The sequence below is a fragment of the Magnolia sinica genome, chromosome 8 (genome assembly GCF_029962835.1).
Source record: "Magnolia sinica isolate HGM2019 chromosome 8, MsV1, whole genome shotgun sequence".
NCBI classification, from domain to species: Eukaryota; Viridiplantae; Streptophyta; class Magnoliopsida; order Magnoliales; family Magnoliaceae; genus Magnolia; species Magnolia sinica.
In genome coordinates, this window is record NC_080580.1 from 6,506,723 (window position 1) to 6,532,038 (window position 25,316).

The window sequence follows — 25,316 nt, forward strand, 5'->3', positions numbered from 1 at the left end:
TCTAACTGAATTAGGGGTGGATTATGTGGATGCACGCGGTCCACTTTTGCACATTTTCCGTTTGACCAAATTTGTGTGAGTGGATTCGACTTGGTCTAACTGGATGTCCAATTGGTTTGACCGACGGAATGCGTAATCTTGTACGGTAGTGTATAAAAGGCCTTCTAATTGTGATTTAGGTTAGTAAACGTAGAGCTCGAGAGTCAAAAAAGATTTTTTAGAGAAAGTTAAGGTTTTTACTACAAGTTATGTAAGTGCTTATACTTAAGCATAATTAGGATTGTCAAATTTCATATTCTTGAAGGGAACACAAGCTCTCATGAAGATACTCTTTGACAACTCATGAAAAAATGTTATCAACTCGATCAAGCCTCTTAAGGAAGACTCATCATCTCAAGGTATAAAATGACGTGATTCAAAGATTGGAACAGTTCTTATGAGTCAACCATCAGGTGGTATAACCATAGATTGACCATAGGTTAGATTATTTTACATAGCATTATAATGAACATAATTTCAAATAAAATACGCTCGAGTTAGGCTAGCCCTACATCTGGTTTGGCTAGCCTAAATACCTTCGACTAACTCAACATAATTCGGGCAAGTTTACAAATTGATAAAGATTTTCCGCATCAAGTTCAGCCAGCCTAACCTCGGGTTCAGCCAGCCGAACATGACCATTCGCCTAGCTTGAATATGTTTGATCAAGTTTCCAGCGCATAAAGATTTTAGATCTCAGGGAGATTCAGCCAGCCGAATCTTGGCTTGGGCTAGACGAATTTTTGAAAGATCTTATCTCGGAAAATCTGAGTGTTGTTAGAACGAAATCGTTGGAATCCAGCTAACCAAACCGACACTCAGGCCAACCGAATTTTCAAATCCTTTGGCTATAAATAGAGGCCTTCTCTCATTCATTTCTACAACGAAAATATATGAGAAACCTCCTCAAAGAAAAAGAGAAAGCCAGTCCCTCCTTAAGCTATTTGTGTGGTAATTTTAATTTTCTATTAACTTATTTTATTCTCTTTCTCAAGTTAGATATAATTGTTTTTTAAGAGAGTTATCTAAACTCTACTTGAGATTAAGAGAATAGAATTTGCAGCAATTAAGGTTTTATTTATATATTGAAAACACATTAGATCCTTATATTCTTTTTCGGTTGAACTCATACACGACTTCATTAATACCCCAAGAAAGAAGATCACTGCAACATTAATTATGTTACAGTAACATCTTCTATTTGCCATTCGAGGTTATTCTTTTTTAGATTAACCTCCTAAAGTAAGATCCAAAGCTATTAAAATATCAAATTTCGATAGTCTGTCCATTACTAAGTCACCTCCCTTTGATAGCTCAAATTATGTATATTAGAAAGTCATAATGAGGATTTTTCTAAAATCAATTAATGAGAGTGTGTGGCAAGTCACTTTAACTAAATCGACCCCTCCAACAATGGAAGTATTGGCTGAGGATGGAACCATGTTCATGAAAAAAACCGCTTATATTTTTTAGACTACCGTTCAAAAAAGTGAAAGTAGCGTTAATGCAAAAGCCTTAAATGCGATCACTTGTGATCTATCGCCACATGAATTCAAAAGAATCATCTCTTGTAATACAGCAAAATAAGCATGGGATATTCTTAAAATGACATATGAAGGGACTAACATTGTTAAAAAGTCTAAAATTCAAATCCTCACAACTAAGTTTAAGGAAATTCGTATGAAAGAAAATGAGCTATTCATGGACTTTTATACGAAACTAAATGACATTGTTGATTTAATGTGGGGTCCTAAAGAAAAAGTCCTTGAAAGCAAGGTTTGCAATAAAATATTGCGATCACTTCCTAACAGGTTTAATTCCAAAGTCATTACTATACAGGAATTGAGAGATATTGATGTTATGAAAATTGAGGAATTAGTTGAATCTCTACAAACCTATGAGCTGAATTTTAAAGCTCATAAAAACAAGTCCATAACCCTTAAATCCTCAAAATCTAAATCAAAATATACAAATGTCAATTCTGATAATGAGGAAAATGAGGATAATATGAAAATGTTGGCTAAAAAGTTTTATAGAATTTTTAAAAATAAAAATAGAATATAGATTTTTAAAAACCGATTGACAAAAGAAAAGAAAATCCAAATTTTTGAAAATCAAAATCTAAAGACACCCAATGTTTCAATTGTTTTGAATATGGGCATCTAGCTTCAAAATGTCCTACGAATGATAAATCTAAAAGAAGAGACATGATCGTCACTTGGGATGAATTATCAAAATCTGAATCCAATTTAGAAACTGACGAATCAGATCAAGAAACTGAAAATGATCAAAAGGCATTCATGACCATAGCTAGAATCATTTCTTCAAATGAAGGTAAAACTTCTGACTAAACCCTTGAAAGTGATTGCGAAAATGAAGATGTTCTTCAAATTGCTTATGATGCCCTATACAAAGAAAGTTGTAAGATTACGCCTAAACTGAAAATTCAAAAAGAAAACTTTGCTAATCTAGAATTAGAACTTGAAAAAATTAATTTTGGAAAAATCTCATTTTTCTTAATGTTTTGAAAAAACCAAACTAGATTTAAGTTTTAAATTTTCTGAAATTTAAAATCTCAAAACTAAAAATGAGAATTTAAAAATAGAAGTCGCTTCTCTTAAGACTTCAAAAGAGACTTGGATATACACCCAAGGTGATTAGAGACTTGAAAATTTATTAATGGCATCTCGACGAAGTAGCGACAAATCTGGCTTGGGATATATCAAAAGTCGCACAGAAAAATCTAAAAATTTTGTTCCTATATTTGTAAAAGGTGAATCTTCAAAGTCGAAAGTAGAAACGGTAAAGGAAGTAAAGAAGAATAAAAATTCTTTTCAAAAAATTTTAATCCAACTATCATAAATATGAAAAAAGAAACAATAATCCTCCCCTAACAAATAAGATAGTTGACTTACGTAAGGAGTTCTTGAAATCCAACTCTATAAATAACAGAGTAAGGAAAAACAAGAAAAACTCTTACTCCCAAACATAGCGAATAGTAAGAGATCATCCTAAACCCAAAACTATATTGAAATGGGTTTCAGAAGATAAGTGTTTTATTATCCACACAACTTTGAAAGCAAGTAGTCATTCAAGATAGTACCTGAATAGTGGATGTTCTAAACATATGACAGGTGATAAGGCAATTCTATCAGACATCAATCAAATCAATGGTAACTCATTAATATTTGTAGATGATAGCAACTGCAAGATCATCGGAAGAGGTAATGTAAAACTTCCAAACCTACCATCTTTAAAGATGTCTTATATATTAAAGGTTTAAAACATAATTTGCTAAGCATATCTCAAATATGTGATAATAATCATAGTGTTAAATTTTCAGATCACGGATGTGAGATAATTAACAATCAAGGCCATATAATATTAAATGGTCGAAGAACCTCTAAAAATTGTTATATCATTGATGATTCTTGTTCTACAAAACACTCTTGTTACATGATCCAAACAGACGAAACTGAATTATGGCATCAACATCTTGGACATGTAAACTATAGATACCTATATAAATTAAGTAAGAGAGATTATCTTTAAGTTTACCCAAACTAAAAAAATTAGAAAAGAAAGTATGTAGTGTTTGTCAAATAGGCAAATAAATTAGGAGTAGTCACAAAAAGGTGAACTCCTTAGTCACTATAAGATCTCTTGAACTACTCCATACGGACTTAATTAGACCAACCCGAACGGAGAGTAGAGGTGGTAAGAAATACTTTCTAGTTGTACTTAATGACTACACTAGATATTCATGGGTAGCTTTCTAAAGAGAAAAGTCGGATGCTTTTGACGAAATCAAAAAGTTAAATGCATCCAAACTGAAAAAAGAACTGTCTGTAATTAGAATAAGAAGTGACCATGGCACTGAATTTAAAAATAGCAATTTTGAGAAGTTTTATAATGACCATGGAATATTACATGAATTATCTGCTCCTAAAACCCCTCAGCAAAATGGTATTACTGAGAGGAAAAACAGTGTTTTACAATAAATAGAGAGTGTTATGTTTAAAAGTAAAAAAAATAGCTAAAAATATATGGGCTGAAGCTGTTAATACAGCTTAGTATATTATTAATCGAGTTTATATAAGAGCAGGTAAAAATAAAACAGCTTATGAACTTTGGTTTAATAAAAAAAAAAAAAAACTTTCTGTGAAATATTTTCATACTTTCAGAAGCAAATGTTTCATTTTACGAGATCGGAAACATTTGAAAATTTTTAAAGCAAAAAATGATGAGGGTATATTTTTGGTGTATGCTCTAAATACTATAGCATATCGTGTCTTGAATAAAATGACCGAGGTGATACAAGAATCTATAAATGTTGTTATCGATGATCAAACTATCACACCCAATCATGATCAAGATGATGAAATTACTATTTTCAATCATCTGAACCATCATCAAAATCAGATTTAACTGAGAATAGATTAATCAAGGATTATTCGACAAATCAAATACTTCGTAACCCTCACACTGGTGCTCAAACTAGAAGATAATTAAAAAACATATGTAATCATGTGCGCTTCACTTCCCAGATAGAACCGACTAATGTAAATGAAGCCCTCGCTGATGAAAATTGGATTTTGACTATAAAAGATGAATTAAAGCAATTTGTTAGAAACAATGTTTGGTATCTAGTTCCTAAACCTTCTGACAAACATGTGATTAGAACTAAATGGATCTTCAAAAATAAATCTAATGAATTAGGTAACATTACAAAAAATAAAGCACGATTGGTTGTACAAAGGTATACTCAAATTAAAAGAATTGACTATGATGAGACCTTTGCTACAGTTGCTTGACTTAAATCCATCAGGTTATTTATTTTCATTGCATCTCATAAAAATTTTAAAATATACCAAATGGAGTCAAAAGTGTCTTCTTGAATAGTGACTTAAGTAAGGAAGTTTATGTAAAACAACCTAAAGGTTTTGAAGATCCTAAACTTCCTAACGATAAAAGGCTATGTATGGCTTAAAACAAGCTCCAAGAGCATGTTATGAAAATTTTCAAATATATCAAATGCATGTGCATTGTGACAACAAGAGCGCAATCAATTTGGCGAAGAACTCGGTGTATCACTCTCGTACTAAACACATTGATATTCGTCATCACTTTATCATATAGATGCTAGAGGAAGGCGATGTAACTCTTAGGGCCTGTTTGGGCAAACGGCTTTGGGTGTAATGAGGCGTATGAAATTACCGTGTCAGGTGCATTTATTAACGTCAGTGGATGGTTGGGTGGTTTGGGTGTAGACACCAATCCCATACCCAGCAAGTGGGCCATTTGGGTGTTGTGGTATTGCAACCATCCCACCAACAGTATCCGTTTGGGTAACCTTGGAATTGTTTCCACAAACCGTTAAGTACCACTGTTATGATGTTTGGGAGGGAAAACGGATTGGCTACTCCCCCTGGCACCAGTCATTGGCTCTGTGGGCTCCACTATGATGTATGTGTCATTTTAATGGTGGGTTTACTAGGCCCCACCACGTCTCTTTGTTATTCATTACAGTCTACCAAACTATTTGGTTAAGGACAGTCTATTTCAACACACACGACATAACAGGACATCAATCTAGACCATTCAAATGACTGGCCTAATAAGGAAATATCAAAAACAACGAAATAACAACTTTTATATCTATAATAGCCATGACATTTTTCACAGTTGGAATTCAATTATCAGTTCAACCATTACGACAGCTCGATCAAAATGCATATGCTCCAGCCATCAGTCGGCCACAACCTCAATGGTCTAGATAGCAGCATAACTCACCACATCATTGGTAAACTTTCAGCTTCATCTAACCCGTTAATAAATAAAGGAAAATTTGTACTGTAAATTGCCAATATCATAAGATAGCACCTCACTTCCTTACACCACCACATGTCAATACATATACATGGTTAACATGAAAAATATCAAAACAATCAATTTAAAACTTCCAGCCATTGTAAAAAATTACACTGTTGTCATCATCTAATTCAATAAATATAACTGACAACTCCCGTTAACTGAAGAAAAACCATTTTTAAGAGATATATAATATATTCCAATCAGATCAAGATTCGAGTCAAAAAGGTAAGATAATCAAACAAACCTGCGCACACAATGTACGGTTCACATTAAAATAGAAATGTGGAAGATGAGTGGTCTAAGATCCATGAAAATGGCGAACAAAAAAAAAAGTAAAGCGGGAAACAAAATAAAATAGAAACAAAAAAAATAGAACCAGTAACATGCAAAAGAAACCCGCTTCTCAGCACCAAAACAACAACAAATTCGCATGTTTAATATCAAAGTAGTAAGGTGGGGTAGTTTCTGTGGCAACTGGATTGTCTTCTAAACCATTCCATAGGCATGGATTCGGAATCTCGGCTAAACCCTTTGGTGAACCTGTAAAGAGTTTAATACGAAAAGAAAACTAATATGATTAGGTACTCAACCCAAACTCATGATGCCAATGTGTAGACTCTGTACCTGTCCGTAATGATAATGCAAGGAAGAGAACACCATACTCTCAGTCCAATGTACTGTCACATACTACTCACTGTTAAATTCACCTGTGTCAAAATTGATGTGGTCGTTACCCTCCATGCAAACAACTATCGCCTACACACAAAAACACCTTACGTATGAAATTATAAAGTAATCCAATCCGGGTTTCAAGTAGTCATACCTGGCCCTTGGGAAACTGTGTTCGAAAGGCTGGTCTTCATTTATTAAGAACTTCATACTAATAGAGATTAACAAAGATATGGATAAAAGAAAGGATGAATGCATGCAATTCTAACACCATTTACATTCAAATGTACATTAATGAGATTTGTAGTTAAGATGCAGTTATACATGTCATAAAAAGTGTTCGAGGATAAAATATCTTATGTGTACCAAAATTTGAAAAGCAAGTAGTGCAACACTTACTGAAACTACAGCTTAAATATTATATATAATATGAAGAATAAAACCAAGATGGCAACTACCAATGCAGCCACTGCTTTTCCGACTTTCAAGGTGGCATCATCTGTTTGTGTACTCTTGCACACCATGGATCTCGAAATTTCTCGGATAGAATTTCGAGCATCTGTAGGTGGGCCCCACACATAATTGTTGTAGAACAAGCACCTGTCATTTCTGGTTAATTTTATAAGAATGTATAAAACAGTGATGAAGGCTGAATAACAGTTTCTTCCAAGAAAAAAAAAGGAATAAAGTAGTTTGAAATGCCCTTTGCAGCCTATATATATAAACACATCCAACCTTGCAGATTAGAAGAAAATCTCTAATCTGAATTTTCTTGTGAGAGGAAGAAGAGAAAAAAGATGGAAGTTATAGCCGAGCCCGTTGTGAGTCCTATGGCATGGGAGACTAATAAACAGATGTGAAGACTGAGATTTCCGTAGGAAAAACCAATGGAAGCCAATTAAGAAAAAACAAAATCAGATAAATGTACCAGGATTGTTACTCTAATTGAAAGAGCTCAGCTAACCAGACACCAGTGAGCTTGTGGCAGTGGACTCATGGAGCACATGAGCTAACATGGGATCCAACCTACTCATCAGGTGGTGGTTCAATTTTTATGCCAGACCAACCATACAGCAGGCCCCACCTAACGAGTGGTTCTGGATCTTGGACAAGCATTCACAAAATTCTCAGTCAATAAACAAATTCATCTTTTAAGGAAAAAGGAAAGGAAATTAAAGCAGATCTAGTTAATGAATTAAATATTTTTCTGGACTTTCTTTAACTCTCCCTATATTTAAAAGATTTCTAAGCTCACGTAAGTTATTTCTCACTTATTAATTATTTCTTATCATGTAAGAATTCCAACACATGATACTGGAAAGACCCATGCATGTTATATTGTATTTACATGAATAAACAAGTGAACAGGTTAGGTAAGTTACGACTAACATATGTAACAAATCAAACCTACAAAGAATTCTGATTCTTCAAATTCACAGTCAAGAGGGTTTTTGTGTATATAACAACATCGGACATACTGGAAGACAATGTTTAGTGATAGCATAAAATAGGAAATGAAAAGAAAGTCAACAACTGGAGACCCAAATACAAGCCAAGACATTGCTAATCAGTCAAAAGATTAGATTATAGTGCTAATTTTGAGTGGGAATCTATACATACAATACATTATAACATAGATTAACAAAGAGCCGAGATAAATCCCACAGTATATCCATTCATTGTCTCTCCATACGGAACTCATGCATGACCTCGATTGTTTTTTAGAAAACATTTTATACAAAATGCACACACCACTCGATATCTCTCAGAAAGTAAATCTCAACCAAAAGATACAGGATTACAGAACATTGATTCACTACAATAGTGAAAAATGGGAGAGTTTCCCTCTACTTGCCTGTCCTTAATGAACTGAAACATACAGTAGTCCCTAAAACTGTACCTTTATGTAATTAAAATGCAAACTTCATCCAAATATTTCAGCAAGTGAAACCGAATGCGGAACATACATCATTCACCAGAAATTTGCCCCAAAGTGAAATTAATCATGTACGGCATGTCTTTTATGTAATTATGAAAAAGGATAATACCATCCATTTTATGAAAATAGAAGTTGTAATACCATCCATTTTATGAAAACCTCGGAAAATAGCTAAACATGATATAGAAAATATCAATACACCACCACACTTTCATCAATGAAGATGATTGATATGAGGTACCTGGATTGCGAAGTAGGAGAACACCACAGCGTAGAGATCCCGCCGGCCACAGCTCTGCATGCAAACCAAGAAAAGAAGTGATTAAGATCGTATGCACAAACCACTTTCGTGAGAGGGCCATATAGACGATTTTCATCCTCAATATCGGATCACCCACAACATACGCCTATTGGGGCCTAAGCATTTAAGTCCGGAATAGATGAGAGAAAACCCTCAGACAATTATCTCAGAGGCCCTGTTGGCCGGTGAGTATTTGGGGGAGATCAAGCTCTCGGATGCACTTTCTATTTAACCCTCCCTCTTACAAGAGAAGACGGAATCTAGGAAGAGATTTTAGGAAAACCTACCTCACAATGACTTCTCAGGCAGCGCGCCCCGGCAATGCCTCTCCACGCAGTAAGCTCTGTGACGAACATGCATCAACATATATAACAACGAGTTCGCGCCTAAAAACCCTTGGATTCATCTCTCCCACCATACCCTCTCTCCCGCCAGCGCGAGGCATTGAGAAATTCCATCCGTCGTCCGTATGAGGGACTGTGAAATCGCAGAGGGATGTGCTCGATGCGAGAGAGCCGACGTCGAATCCGAGGAGGGATTTCGCAATCCCTCCATATCTCCCACGTATACAACAAAGGACGGACGACTTCCTACAGACGACGCCGCCCAAACAGGAAGAGGGATATGGTAGGAGGGATTTGACAATCCTATCCCACCTAATCCCCTTTAATACGCCGAAAGCCGTTTGCCCAAATAGGCCCTCAAAAAGGTTCACACCAGCTAGAATCCGATGGACATGCTTACGGATGTTGTTCGTATAGAAAAGTTCAATTTTTGCTAGACTTCTCTAGACTTAGGAATAAAAAATGAAGGCAGAGTATGCACAAGAGACAATTATGGCGTTACTATGAAGATTATTAAAGATGGTGGTAGCAATTTGGAGCTGTGAAGCTAGAGGATTAAAGTCACGGTGGAGATTGTTAATCAAGTGCCTTTAATCTAGTGTAGAGAAGTCATGTCATGGTTCGACCGGTACAACCAAATTAGGGGTGGATTCTCTAGATGCACACTGTCCACTTTTGCACATTTTCGATTCGACCAAATGTATATGAGTCGGTTCAACTCGATCCGACCGAAGGTCCAATCGGTTCAAGCTGACAGAATGCATTAGTATGGGTTTTGTTTTCTAATCTTGTATGAGAGTATATAAAAGGCCTCCTAATTGCAATTAGGGTTAATATAATATAGAGCTCAAGAGCCAAAGAGAGTTTTGGGGGAATGCTAGGATTTTTACTATGAGTTATTCCATCACTTGTAACATTCTTCATATTATAGTAGATTGATCATCACTTTGTATCATGGTTTTTTTTCCACAAGAGTTTTCCATATAAAAATTTTGTGTGTTTTCTATGTTTATTTAGATTTTTCTTTCTCCATCGCTTGTTTAATTTTTATCTAAGATTACTTCCACGCCCAACAAATTGAATTAAAGCTTATTGTGACTCAATAGGGACCTCCTTATGGAAGGCCCACATCAAAGTGTGCCCCCACATGATGGACAATCCATGTTAAGTGGACCCCACCTGATGAACGGTTCACATTCAAGGTCTCACATAATGGACAGCTCATATAAAGGTGATGGATAGTCCATATCAAAAGTGCGCCCCCACGTGGACAATGAACATCAAAAGTGGGCCCTCCTTATGGATAGCCAACATCAAAGGTGAGCTCACGTGATGGATGATCCACGTCAAAGGTGGGTGAAAGGATGCTCGACATCAAAGGTGGGTCCACCGTGATGGACAACCCACATCGAAGGTGGGTCAGACCACTAATTGCCCATTCCTCTAAATTGGATGATTTTAGTCGTTCGATCAACAGCGGGAAAAATGGAGTCTATATTGATAATAATGGAACTGTCACAATTTTTTTAAATGATATAAGCTACCTTTAAAATGGCAAAAATATTTGAATATTTTACCAAATGTACTTATTTTGGTTCTCAAATGATTCTCTAACTTTTATTTAGGGTAGCTCCCATTAAATTAGATAAGAGTTGCCAAATGGACTGTTGGGCCACCATTATTCCTGTAAAAACCAACATGTCCTCTCAATTTCTAAAATGCAAATAGACAGTGAAAAGAGGCCTGCTACAGTGTTCCACATCAATCCAAACAAGGCCCAAGATTTCGCGTCCAGGATCCTCAAATGTGGATGTTTGAGACATCATACATCGAATCGACGGTCCAGATCATTGAACCACTGGCCCCACTAAACCAAACTGAAAACCCAAGTATAACCGTTGAACTTTCCAGTCTATAGTTCCTGCGTATACATGATGGGAGCAGTTTCTGTATACTCAAAAAGGATTGATGGATCTTAGCCACATCATAGGTGAGCCTTCAAAGTGACGGTACTGAATTATAACGGGCTAACGGAGAACATTCATTACAGAAGATCCTAGAAAGGTGATGGACAGAATTTTCTAATAGGCGCGATTTTTGAAACATAAGACATCCATGATAGATCCGACCAGATGGGTGGCCCGTTTGATACATCGCCCGGATGTACTGTCGTGAGATGCCTCTACCATATTCCTGTTCTTCCTGGCCATTCATATCATCTCTACCTTGGGAAGGCGATCTGGACCATTGGATGGAAGCACACCAAAGATTGTACAATACCCAATACCGGAGACATAGGCTGTCCTAATATCTAGCTGTCCAATCAAGAACCTGCAAAGTGGGCCATAAGACAGTTCTGCAGATATTTCATCACGAGGTGGGCCTACTACAATCCCCATGATGTCCATCCAGTTGAAAGGACCTGGGAATACCCCCATCTATATCGGAGCCGATTGCAGGGGGCAGTGGGCCCATCTTGATGTATGGGATTTTATCCAAGCCATCCATCCATTTTTCCATATCATTTTAGGGTATGGCCTCAAAAATAAGGCAGAACCAAGGCTCAAGTGGACCAAACCACAGGAAGTAGTGGTGATAATGACGCCCACCGTTGAAATCTCCCTAGGGCCCACCGTGATGTTTAACACAAATATCAGCTTATCAAAACTTATGCATCTTCCAAATTTTTAATGGTAACCGTTGAATCCCCAATGTGGTCCACTTGAGCTTTGGATCTGCCTCATTTTTTGGGCTAATATCTTAAAATGATCTGACAAAATGGATGGATGGTGTGGATAAAACCCACACATCACGGTGGGCCCCACAGAGCCACTGCCTAGACCGAGTCTGTCCTGGCAGGGCAGGACGCAATCCACGTCAATCTATATCCAATTCAACCACTTGAAAAGGAATCTGAATCTATCATGACAGCTGGACGAAGAACCTCTCTTAAAATGATCTGTCAAAATGGATGGACGGCTGGATAAAACCCATACATAATGGTGGCCCCCGCAAAGACACTGGACCGGGTCTGTCACGGCAGGGGTCCACAAAGGCCCTGGACCGGGTCTGTCCACGGCAGGGGTCCACAAAGACCCTGGACCGGGTCTGTCACGGGAGGGGTGGGTGGGACGCTATCCGCATCCATCTACATCCAATTCAATAACTTGGCAAAGAAAATTCAAAAGGCAATTGAATCTAGCATGACAATGGCACGAAGATCTACTCTTAAAATGATCTAGCAAAATGAATGGACGGCATGGATAAAACTCATACATCACGATGGGCCCACAGAGACTCTGCCTGGACTGAGTATGTCCTGACAGGAACAGGACACAATCCACGTCCATACATATCCAATTCAATAACTTGGCAAAGAACAAAAGGCATTTGAATGTAGCATGACAGCTGTGCGAAGATCCACTCTTAAAAGGATTGGGCAAAATGAATGGATGGCGTACATAAAACCCATACATTACGGTGGCCCCACAGAGCCCCTGCCTGGACCGCAGGGCAGGACGGCGATCTGCCTCCATCAAGTTCAAAAAAAATTTGAATCTAGCATGGCAGTTGCACGAGGAACCACTCTTAAAATGATCTGGCAAAATGGATGGATGGTGTAGATAAAACCCATACATCAAGATGGTCCCACAGAGTCTATCCTGGCAGGGTATCCAATTCAACAATTTGGCAACGAAAGTTCAAAAGGCATTGAATCTAGCATGACATCCGGTCGAAGATCCACTCTTAAAATGATATGACAAAATGGATGGATGGGGTAGATAAAACTCATACATCACGGTGGGCCCCACAGAGCCCCTGCTTGGACTGAGTCAGTCTTGGTATGGGCAGGACACAATTCGCCTCCATCTACATCCAATTCAACAACTTGGCAATGAAAGTTCAAAAGGCATTTAAATCTAGCATGACATCTGCTCGAAGATCCACTCTTAAAATGATCTAGCAAAATGGACGGACGGAGAAGATAAAACTCATACATCATGGTGGGCCCCACAGAGCCCCCTACCTGGACCGAATCTGTCCTAACAGGGGCAGGACGCAATCCACCTCCATCTATATCCAATTCAATAACCTACAACTAAAGTTCAAAAGGCATTTGAATCTAGCATGACATCTGCTCAAAGATCCACTCTTAAAATGATCTGACAAAATGATGAATGGGGTAGATAAAACTCATACATCACGGGGGATGCCACAGAGCCCCCTGCCTGGCCTGAGTCTATCCTGGCAGGGGCAGGACACAAGCCACCTCCATCTATATCCAATTCAACAACCTGGCAACTAAATTTCAAAAGGCATTTGAATCTACCATGACACTTGCCCGGAGATCCACTCTTAAAATGATATGGCAAGGTAGATGGACGGGGTAGATAAAACTCATACATCATGGTGAGCCCCACAGAGCCCCCTGCCTGGACTGAGTCTGTCCTAGCATCAGAGACCGAGTCTGTCTTGGCAGGGGCAGGATGTGATCTGCCTCCATCTATATCCAATTCAACAACTGCAACTAAAGTTCAGAAGGCATTTGAATCTAGCATGACATCTACTTGAAGATCCACTCTTAAAATGATATGGCAAAATGGATGGATGGGGTAGATAAAACTCATACATCGCGGTGGGCCCCAAAAGATCCCCCGCCTAGAGCGGGTCTCTCCTGGCAGGAGCAGGACGCAATCTACCTCCATCTATATCCAATTCAACAACCTGGCAATGAATGTTCAAAAGGCATTTGAATCTAGCATGACATCTGCTCGAAGATCCACTCTTAAAGTGATATGGCAAAATGGATGGATGGTATGGATAAAACCCATACATCACCGTGGTCCCATGAAGCCCCTGCTTGGACGAGTCTGTCCTGGCAGGGGCAGAATTCAATCCGCGTTCATCTATATCCAATTCAACAACCTGGCCATGAGAATTCAAAAGGCATTTGAACCTAGCATGACAGCTACAAGAAGATCAACTTGTACACCTTCGATATTTTCATGTGGGAAGTTCAAGTTGTAACATGATGGGCTACAGATGGTTATTATTATTACATTTACCCCAACTGCCCAATCCAACTCAGGTCCAGGCAAAGTGGGCCAGGGAGCATTTCAAAGCTACAATTACAATATCTCTGCCTCACAGAACAGAACATCTTTTTAATCCTAGAGCTGTGGGGCAGGACGCAATCCACCTCCATCTATATCCAATTCAAGAACCTGGCAACTAAAGTTCAAATGGCATTTGAATCTAGCATGACATCTACTCGAAGATCCAATTTAAAATGATCTGACAAAATGGATAAATGGGGTAGATAAAACTCAGACATCACAGTGGACGCCACAAACCCCCCTGCTTGGACCAATTCTATGCTGGCAGGGGTAGGAAGCAATCCACCTCCATCTATATCCAATTCAACAACCTGGCAACTAAAGTACAAAAGGCATTTGAATCTACCATGACACTTGCTCGGAGATCCACTCTTAAAATGATATGGCAAAATGGATGGATGGAGTATATAAAACTCATACTTCATGGTGAGCCCCACGGAGCCCCCTGCCTGGACTGAGTCTGTCCTCGCAGGGGCAGGATGCGATCTACCTCCATCTATATCCAATTCAACAACCGCAACTAAAGTTCAGAAGCCATTTGAATCTAGCATGACATCTGCTTCAAGATCCACTCTTAAAATGATATGGCAAAATGGATGGACAGGGTCGATAAAACTCATACATCATGGTGGGCCCCACAAAGCCACCTGCCTGGAGCGGGTCTCTCCTCGCAGGAGCAGGACGCAATCTGGCTCCATCTATATCCAATTCAACAACCTGGCAATGAATGTTCAAACGGCATTTGAATCTAGCATGACATCTGCTCAAAGATCCACTCTTAAAATGATATGGCCAAATGGATGGACGGCATGGATAAAACCCATACATCACCGTGGTCCCAAGAAGCCCCTGCTTGGACGAGTCAGGATGCAATCCGCGTTCATCTATATCCAATTCAACAACCTGGCAATGAGAATTCAAAAGCCATTTGAACCTAGCATGATCGCTACAAGAAGATCCAACTTGTACCCCTTCGATATTTTCATGTGGGAAGTTCAAGTAGTAACACAGGCTACAGATGATTATTATTACTACATTTACCCCAACTGCCCGATCCAACTCAGGTCCAGGCAAAGTGGGCCAGGGAGCATTTCAAAGCTACAATTACAATATCTCTACCTCACAGAATAGAACATCTTTCTAATCCTAGAGCTGTGAAAAACCTCCTACCTGTAGGCCACAACCGTGCAAAAAGACCCATGGGAGCAGCTTCACGAACTCTCTCCGGTTCATTCTCATTTTGGTCCACTTCCTCAGCTTCATGGTTTTCCGTTTCTGGGTTCGGTTCTACCATCGAGTCATGTCCAACATCCGCAATCTCTCCCGGTTTCTTGTCAAACAATCCTTTGAATTGTTTCTTAGCCTTTTTCTCAACTTCCTGTTTTACAAATATCAGTTGCAAAGGATCTACAGCCTAATAGAACTACAATTCTCATAATAATAATAATAATAATAATAACCATTGAATGGAACTAAAATTAGATACTATAGAGAGGTATTATACAATGCTCTTCATGAACTGCTAATGTTTTCACTCATTCTAGTGAGTCCCACTACGGATGAACAATACCAAGAAAATCACCGCCGTCAAACTATCCCAGTCATCCAATCAAATGGACCTTTTTACTGTTGCATATGGGCAGTTAGCAATATTTTATAGCTGTCCATTTATCAGATGGCTAGTAGTGTCATGTGGGGGAGTTTCGTCCTGTGGGAATCGCAAATCGACAATAAGGCTCCCAATATATCGTATGGGTCACAAAAAGGTGGGTCCCGACTTTAAAGAGTGCTTGCCTAAGTGAAAACCCCGACCGATCAGGGAAGCATTTGTGTATTTCCTCCCACACCATATGAAAAGGAAACAAAAATAAATACCTGGGCTCTTAAACCCACCTGTTCCTTTTGTCTTAGTTTCATAAGGGCGGCAGTAGCATCAGGTTCTGAGGATTTGTCGACTTCTATCATCTAACAGCATTTGGAAGCAACATGTCATTATTTCCTCAGGTACCTACAAGTATCAACCAGTAACTGCAAGATAAAGCCAGCAAATATACCATTTTAAAGTCGCTCCTTGCTTCATCGAAATCCCCAGCTGACATGTACGCAACCCCACGGCGATAGAGAGCTTTAACATGCGCAGGGCTCCCATCTAGCACCTGAATTGCTCCATTGGAAACATACAAATCAGATTAACCAACATAAATATATAAATACGTATGGATATACATGCATGCATGCACTTACATGATGTGTGTACACAAACATGGAGTGGATAAGGTGGGTCCAAGAGCAAAATGTTTTCATGGTTCCATGCCATTTCTGCCCAAATGGCATATGGATGAGATCAAACCCGCTGTGTGTGTGTGCGTGTGTGTGCGCGCGTGTGAGAGAGAGAGAGAGAGACCTAAGTCCTGATTCTCGATCATATTGCAAAACAAGGGCACTCATATGGATGCAAGCAGTACATGCCTAATTACTAGCATGCATACATGCCCCATACGCTGGCATGCAGAGACCACTGTGACAAATATCGCCGAGATTTTGAAAATCACATAATATTCTCTTGCCAAAATTTCATAAAATGAATTACCGCGAGATTTTCAACATCTCATAAGTTTTAAATTTTTCGAAACATTTTCGTGGTTTTGATATAATAAATATTTTTAATTTTAAACTAATTAATTTCTACCAATATTTTAAAATTTTCTAATTATTTATTAATTCAAAATAAATATTTTTAAATACTTCATTTCAGCGAGATTTCTCAATAATATCATGAGAAAAATGTAAAAATCTGAAAATCACCCAAGAAAAACCCATGCCAAGAAATTGCCGAGAACAAGATTTTGTCACTGTGGTGGAGACAACTACCTACATACAAGCATTTCGGAGACCAATAATGCTTCAATACGGCATGAGTATGGCATGCACTAGCCACTGAAGAATTCAACACATACGACATAGATGCATCAACCATTTTGAAGGATTTGTGCATCCAAGACGCATGTACAACATACACACATGCCAAAATCACATATGGACAGACACCTGTTGTTCTCCTTAGCTGACCAACAATCTCGTTTCGAGATGCCTACTGGTCAAGGTTGTAAAAGTCAGCCATGGAGTGCGATTTTCCTTGGGCCCACACTTTATGATTTGTTCAGTCTTTAGGTGAAAGCATCCAGTCATATTGTAGCTCACCTGGAACATGTACATGTTTGGGGATTCAACTAGATTTGTTCTCAAGAGAAACCAAAGTCATCTTGGTTACAAGAATGTTTAATTCCTTACTTGTCATCTAGCCATAACCATTGTGACCAATATCATTAAGATTTTTAAAATCCTGTGATATTCTCGCAAAATTCTGAGAAAATTATAAAGTGCTGAGATTTTGAAAATCTTGCGATATTAATATATTATCGTGATAAAAAACACAGGCTGAAGCAGAGGATCATGAAATGAAATGCAACAAGTGGCAAACCAAGCACTTGTGCGAAGGAAGAAGTGAATCAATTAGAATGGAGACATGGAGAGGCGAAAGGAAGAGAACAAGAAGCAAACGCCCAACTTATTACCTGCCTTTCCCAACACCCACTAGATTAACTCTCTAGGGACCCTATCCTAAGCTTTCCCTAAGTCAATAAAGACCATATAGAGGACCTCCTCTACCAATATTTCTCCACATCAATTGTCTACATTGGAAAATAGCTTCAATGGTAGACCTCCCTGGCATGAAACCAAAGTGATTTTCTGATGCATTCGTCTCATGCCTTGCCGTTTGCTCAATCACTCTTTCCCAAAGTCTCATTGCATGGCTCATAAGTCTAACACATGATAGTTAGTTCAACTCTGTCTCTTTTATTCTTATAATTAGGTACCATAGTACTTTTCCTCCATTCATCTGGCATTTTCTTCGATCGAACAATTTTGTTGAACAACTTTCTCAACCAAAATAACCTGGTATCTCTCATACACTTCCAAGGGCCTTTCCTATTTTCATCTTTCCCAAGGCTTCTTTCACTTCATAAGTATACATGAACTCGAACATCATTTGAGTTTATGGTTCCTTCTACCTCTATGGTCTCAAGAGTGATTGTCACTTAACAAGGTCTGAAAATAGCTTCACCACCTTCCACTAATCTCATTGTTCTTGACTAGTCCCCTCTGGTCATTGCCCTTAATGCTTTAATATGATCTAGGCCCCTTCCTTCCGCACTCTTATTTTTGCAAGTTTTGAAGACATCTTTTTCACATATTCTTGTCCACGATCTATTGTAAAGATCCATCACAAACCTAAAATTTAACTTCACTTACTGCTTTCCTAGCAATCTTTTTGGCATTTTTATATTGTTTAAGATTTTCAATATTTCTAGTCCTTGCCACGCTTTTGAGAATTTCCCAAGAAATTCCCTGGCAAAGAAAATGCCGAGAACAAGATTCTTTCCTCCCGACTATGGCCATAACATAACCAACTTATGTGTACAGAGACAATTGTTGCCCTCCACTGACCAAAAATTTAATTGGTTTTGACAAAAGAAAGGTGGGCAGCATCACTAGAACTTTATTGAGAAAAGTGGACCAAAAATCTCATTGTTGGAGATGCATACTGGTCAAGGTTTTAAACATCAATTTCGGTGTCTGATGGATCTGAGGCCCACACTGTTGTGCCTCATTTGGGTTTTGTCTGAATCGAAAAAGTGATATGGTAGCTCATCTAGAATATGTATATGTTTTGGGTATTCAACTAGGTTTGTTCGCAAAAGAAACCAAGCCAACTTGATCACAATGATATTTAATTCTTCAGCTAATTCTAGGCCGATCCTGCTCAGTCCAGCTATGAGCACATTTAACTATTTTAAGCATTTCAAAAGTTCTATATGATCTCATTCCCATCCATCAGTGCATTTCAATGTAGCTCTTGAATGGGGGAACCTGTCAGGTACTGTAGGTTCTGTGAAACCAAGGCTAATTAAATAACCAAATCTGACTACGCAAGCACTAGTGATGTTTAACGAAACTACACCCAAAACCCAAAAAGAACATTGCAATAGCCACAACGACTAGGACTTAACCAAATAACCCTTTGGTGAATCCCAACTGACCTTAGTTTTCATAAGAAACACTTCATTTAAATTTCATATGTTAAACAGTCAAAACCTTCCAAAGCATTCTGTGTGATTAAACTTCCCAAAAACTAATCTCTAAGATCTTCATTTGATTTCCAAATCTAAATCCAGAGCATAGCATAAAAAGAAAACATACTTCCAAAAGAAAAAGAAAAAAATAAAATAAAATAAATGGTGCCCTTTTGGTTGCGACAAATGAGTTCATCTCATTTTATTTAATCATAATTATGTATTAGAGATTTTTTTATTTTTTAACGGATTAAAAATATAACCAACAATTTATGCAAAATAATCTCTAATACCTAGTCGATATTAACAAATATGAGATGAACTCATTTCCAAGTGGCTACCAAACAGGCCTTTTGAGGTTTACAAACCCCCACAATTTTCCAGGTCAGGGGACTCGGGGAACAAACCTTGTTACATGCTTCAATGGATTTTCTACATTCACCCATTTTCTGGTAGCATGCTGCCACATTTAGATGTAGCGAGTTCTGCAAGAATCAATAGAAAAGAAATTGATACTAAGTAAGAAGTTGCTGGACAAATTAACAACCTACACACTCTTCTAGAGTAACATTTTTTTTTTATTCAATGCCATGAAGGAAAATCTCATTTTGTTCATAAGCTTGAAAGAGAACTGCAATATACGATCATGAATCATAACAGTGAGGAAACTTTTTTCTTTTTTCTTTTTCTTTTTCTTTTTCTTTTTTTTTTTTTTTTTTGGTGAAAGAATAGGAAACTTGAATAACATAAGCTTATTTGGAAAACCCCTTGGAATCCTCAAATCAGGGAAATGTAAAGGAAAAGTAAGTTATGTTATATTTCCAATGTTTGTTTAGAAGCACAAGTTTCCATGAAAATGCATCTCCTTTTCAATTCCAATTGTTTGTTTTGCCATTTTGAAATGGGTAAATCTACCTAAACCAAGGAAAAGTGCAATTTTGACAACCTTAAACATCAAACCAGAAGGTCAAAGCATTTTCCCACCAGCCGAGGAATTGATTTACTAGGCTTTGTTGGGAAAATGGTTTTAGTCACTTTCTTCAGAATATTTTGGAAAATGAAATTAACTTCATCCTCTCAACAGAGAAAACTGTCACATCAGGAATTCACTTTCTTTTCCATGGTTGACCACAGTTTTCTCTCTAAACAAACAGGTCCTAAAAAGTAAATGATATTTCACTCAATTACTCATACTAAATCAGGTTGCTTGAAGCACATGCAAATAAAGTTCTCTTGATTTGCAAAAACCCACTTACTCTTGAATTTAAAAAGATTTTCCCTTCCTCGTCATCTTGTGGATTAACATGATTATACTCTCGAAGAACCTGTTGGGAAAAACAATTTATGTCATTAAATAAACTAAAGGGGAGCAATATCATGCAAAGAATTGATTTCTCTGCAGTACTTTACAGGGGTCTCAGGATTAAAAGAAGTTCCTCCTCCATACATTCTGCAGGATGAATGATCAAACAAGGATACATGGTGTTCAATAGCAACAATTTGTTGAAGAAACAACATATATAGACGGCAGAATTCCACAGTTTTTTGAAATGGGATGACAAACAAGCACTTGGAGTTCTCAACAGATTAACTGTGGCTGTCAGACAAAACACTAGATGGTGAACTTCATAATTTCAAACGATTTCCAAAAGCAGCTCGTAAGTATCACTAGGTAGCTAAACTGGGTTCACAAGGCTTTGAAAAGATAGTGGGGAAACAGTTCCAACACTGTGGGACCACGATATGAGGTTAGGATCGATGCCTCTACTATTAAAAATAACCTAGATACCATATTTGCAGCATGCGTAACACGATAATTGCTATATCCATGAAAGAATGCATGCCTTCTCATACTTCGCCTTAGCAAGTTCAAATTTTCCTTCTTTAAATAGCCTGTTTCCCTGAAAATGAAGAACAGTGTACCAAATTAGAATTTCTTCAATCAGAAGCATAGCATTACAAACCCTGCACATGATTAGTAGAAATTTAAAATCTACACTCAAGGAGTTAATGATAAATAAGCCAAAAAGCAAAAGCAATTTCAGAATGTGCCTTGTTGACATACAACCAATGGAAAAAAATACAAATAAATAATTTATTTATTTTTAAAAAAGGAATATGATATGTGACCTTAAGAATGGATCCGTTATGCATGTAAAAAAGTTTTGTAAAAGACTAACTTCATTAGTACGAAACTGACCAAAGTTTCCAAGTCACATGCCAGAACTAATATGTCAACAAGACTTGCGCCAAAGAATAGAGAACATGAAAAATAACCTAATATTTGCAGACTAACCATAAAACAGTAGAAACCAAATTATACAAATTCAGTCTCATACCGTGTTCTTAATTTTGTCTGCTTCCTCCATTATACTTTTGAAGCTTAAACCAGTCCAGTCCTGTAAGGAATTCAAAACACACATAAGCAAAGTGAAATTTGCCACTTTAACAAGGCCAATTTATGTATTAGAAAAACACATCAAACTAAACAAGCACAAAAGCATTTTCTTGAACTGCATTCACTTGATTCGCATCTTGGCTGAACTGCTGACCCCTACATTCAAGTTTTAATTTGGACTTTTGGAGGTTAAGAACTGCATATTTGAACCAAAAAAATGTGGTCCATTGGTAAAGCATACAACAAAATCAAATAGTACATATCAATTGGGTAAAACTTTAGAAGGGTTCCAGAAGAAGACAGTTATATTAGGTCTTTGCTTAGCCATATGACAGTTGTCAACTCCATTGGGCTTTTAGTTAGATAGTGCCACATATGATGACTTCCCCGTTACAAGACAGTGCTGAAAAATGAAACAAACTACAGGGACATTACATAACTCATGAAGAAACAACATCTGATGGGAGTAAATTCCATACAGCAGAATCAACCGCATACATATGTTACTGTACTGCAATTTTCAAGCCTATTCGTATGCAAAAATCAATGATTGAGGCAGTAATCAATTACCTTGGGCATTTCAAAACCAAGCAATTCAATTTCCCACTGAACATGAGCACCCTCCGGAACATTCGCAGGCCTGATCACAAAAATAAGTTTGTATTAAATGAATTTAAGCATGAAGCCACAATCTAATCACATACCGGAAAGTTGATTCTATTTGGAGAAACCACCTTGCAAATTTGTCATATGCATAATCAGGAGGGCATGTGACGAGAGCTACCTCTCCAGGCAGCATAAGGCGAACACACATCTCAAGCCCCTCAGGCACCTATCATACAATGAAAGAAAAATGCATCTCAACAACTGTAACTTGATATACATACCGGTTATAAATAAGCAGCCATGAATAAAATCTGAAAATGGATGTTCTGCAAACAGATCTAACATTCGAAACCACAAAATAACGTAAGCAACCTCCAATCTCTATAACTGAAGGCCCAATAGACTCGCAATTCAATTTTCACAGAATCACAAATCAATCTCAACAGATCCACATAGCGTTGGATATTTTTTTAATCCTGAAAGATTTCTTGTAAAAATGAATCACCATTTTGAGCATTGTAATGACGCTTGCTTTTTTGCTAGATTTCCTCAACAAGCAAAAGTGACCGTGAAATTCCAATGAAGTCCTGAATACCCTCTGAGTTGAGGAAGCTATTGAGCTTCTCACCACATAGCTCGTAATATCCAATGAGACGGGAGACTGAACTCAAGAAATCAATAATGCCTTCATGAAGAGGCCAACCTGCTCATATTAAATTTAGTTTAACTGGCAGAAATAACTCTGGCTCCATAGAAATAACTGAATGGGTACTGTTGTCACCACACCTCTTCCAAGTTCCAACCAATCTTCCCCAATGAATGTCACTAGCAGTCGTGCATCAGCAGTCACCAAACCTAGCCACCCACACATGATAACATAGCAAACTTGCACAAGATTCACTCCAGTCATCAGGCAGGCTCCATCACTAAATGGCCTGGCCAAAATGCAATCATTCATTCATCAGGGGGGCCACACATTAGAAACAGAATGGACAGTTAAGACTGGATGGACATGCTCGGCATTCAACATACATGTGTGGCCCACCTGGTGAACACACTAGGCAGGGGCACATTAAGGGTGGTGAGCCTGTTGAACGGTGGGGATCTCTGACACACATCAACATCATTTGGGAACCTGGGAAGTCTCCATTTTGACAACTGTAAATGCAAGACTGCAAGTAGCATTCCACATCTTCCCCAGTCTCACAATGGGAACAAAGAAGGCAATAACCATCATGATCAATTTGCCAAAAACAAAAGTTACGTTTGACTCTATATGATTGGAGACCTCAACTGATGTCAGAAGATTTTTAAGTCGGGTAATCTTTCCCATCACAGACCACTTTATAAAAAAATAAAAAATTAAATTAAAAAAATAAATAAATAAATAAAATTTAAAATTTAAAAGCAAACTGAAGAGAGAAAAGATGAAGCATAAGTTATGCAAGGAGTAAAAGCTCTAGGTAGCTAGCGATTGCTGGGATAGGGTTGTGAAGGTGAAGAAAAGCACGTCCTATAGAAGTGCTTGGTAGATTTTTACTCATGGGTACATTTGTTCCATTTTGATTCTAGAAATTTGCACAGGAATTAGCAACAACATTAGAACACTAATATATGGATAAACAAAAAATCTTTCAATGTTATAAATATCAGGTGAACTAGCCTGCTGATATTGACTAAAATTGGACCATCAGGGATTCAGGATATTTCGAGAAAACAGCAGAATTGAAGAGGTAAAAGATGTGAAACTCACCAGTCCTTCTCCGGAACCAAACTCCAAAGGCTGACCATCATTATCAACTCTCGTATCATAGAACACCGTCCTTTCCTTGTTAAGAAGCATGCCCTTATAGTGCACACATAGTAGACTATCATGAAGAGGGCAATCCATAGGAAACTCACCTGACATTCACCAATATAATATCAGCATCAAACGATATATTCCTAAATGTTGAACCACTAATATACAAAGGATATATATCTCTTGGGAAATGCAGGCTACGCCATGTACCAATTGAAATTGATTAGATAGCAATTTTCAGCTGATTTATATTTGCCACAATCAAAGATCATCTGTTAGCTTAAGATAGCATAGATCTTCTTTGTTAATGTTGGATAGATCCAGAGACAAATGATAGTGCAACCGTCAGATAACAATTCCTGTAATAGTAATGCTTTACACAGATTAATGACCATCAACAAGGAACCCAACAACTAGCAATCATCGAGTTAAGCATCAGGCCACATTATCAAAGAGAAGTAGTTAGGATGGGCACCGATGCCAGATAGCAGACATAAGTAGTGATATAGGACTGGATGTCCATAGAAAAGCAGGCTTTCATTAAGTTTCCACTGATATTTTTGTGTTGTATCAACAATATGAAGCTTTGCTAACATAGAGCGGATTCAGTGGGATTGATGAACAGCTTCAAGGTGGAAAATGCAAGCTTCCAGGTTTCTCAGCTTCAGTTCGCCTACAATACACTCCTCTATGATGCCAAGGCCTCTCCAGTTGACAACCTGAGGAAGACTGTTCACTACTTTGAATTTTGTATCTAGTCTCAGGATCCACATTCACAAAAGTGACACAGTTGTTGTTAGATTGGAATCTACGGCAGTTAGCAGCTTCGCAGGGGTGTTTGGTTGCAGGTCTGGAAGCTTTCCTTCATCTTATTTGAGCCTCCTATTATGTATCAGTAAACCGGCCAAGCATCTGTGGGGTATGTGACTGAAAGGATCAAAAGGAAACTTTCATATTGGAAGCACATGTTTCAATCGCAATGAGGGAGAATTACCCTTATTAAGGTGGCAATGTCTGATATGCTTTTGCACTTTATGTCCTTATTCCACTATCCCTACCAGTACCCTCAGTAGACTGGAAAAGATTCGTAGAG

The 25,316-nt window shown here is 38.0% G+C and overlaps 1 protein-coding gene across 1 annotated transcript in view; it reads right to left on the reverse strand.

Annotated features, from left to right (window-relative positions):
• Nucleotides 1–15,242: 15,242 nt before the first annotated feature.
• LOC131252726 (peptidyl-prolyl cis-trans isomerase PASTICCINO1) overlaps nt 15,243–25,316 on the reverse strand; it is a 29,106-nt gene continuing 19,032 nt past the window's right edge. The window contains exons 11-20 of the mRNA XM_058253397.1: nt 24,176–24,324; nt 22,551–22,648; nt 22,387–22,456; nt 21,758–21,817; nt 21,263–21,319; nt 20,675–20,743; nt 19,826–19,903; nt 16,338–16,439; nt 16,177–16,248; nt 15,243–15,661 (exon numbers count right to left, since the gene is read on the reverse strand). Of these exons, the coding sequence (XP_058109380.1) occupies nt 15,404–15,661; nt 16,177–16,248; nt 16,338–16,439; nt 19,826–19,903; nt 20,675–20,743; nt 21,263–21,319; nt 21,758–21,817; nt 22,387–22,456; nt 22,551–22,648; nt 24,176–24,324 (1,013 nt within the window). The 3' untranslated portion in view covers nt 15,243–15,403. The remainder of the gene's footprint in view (nt 15,662–16,176; nt 16,249–16,337; nt 16,440–19,825; nt 19,904–20,674; nt 20,744–21,262; nt 21,320–21,757; nt 21,818–22,386; nt 22,457–22,550; nt 22,649–24,175; nt 24,325–25,316) is intronic.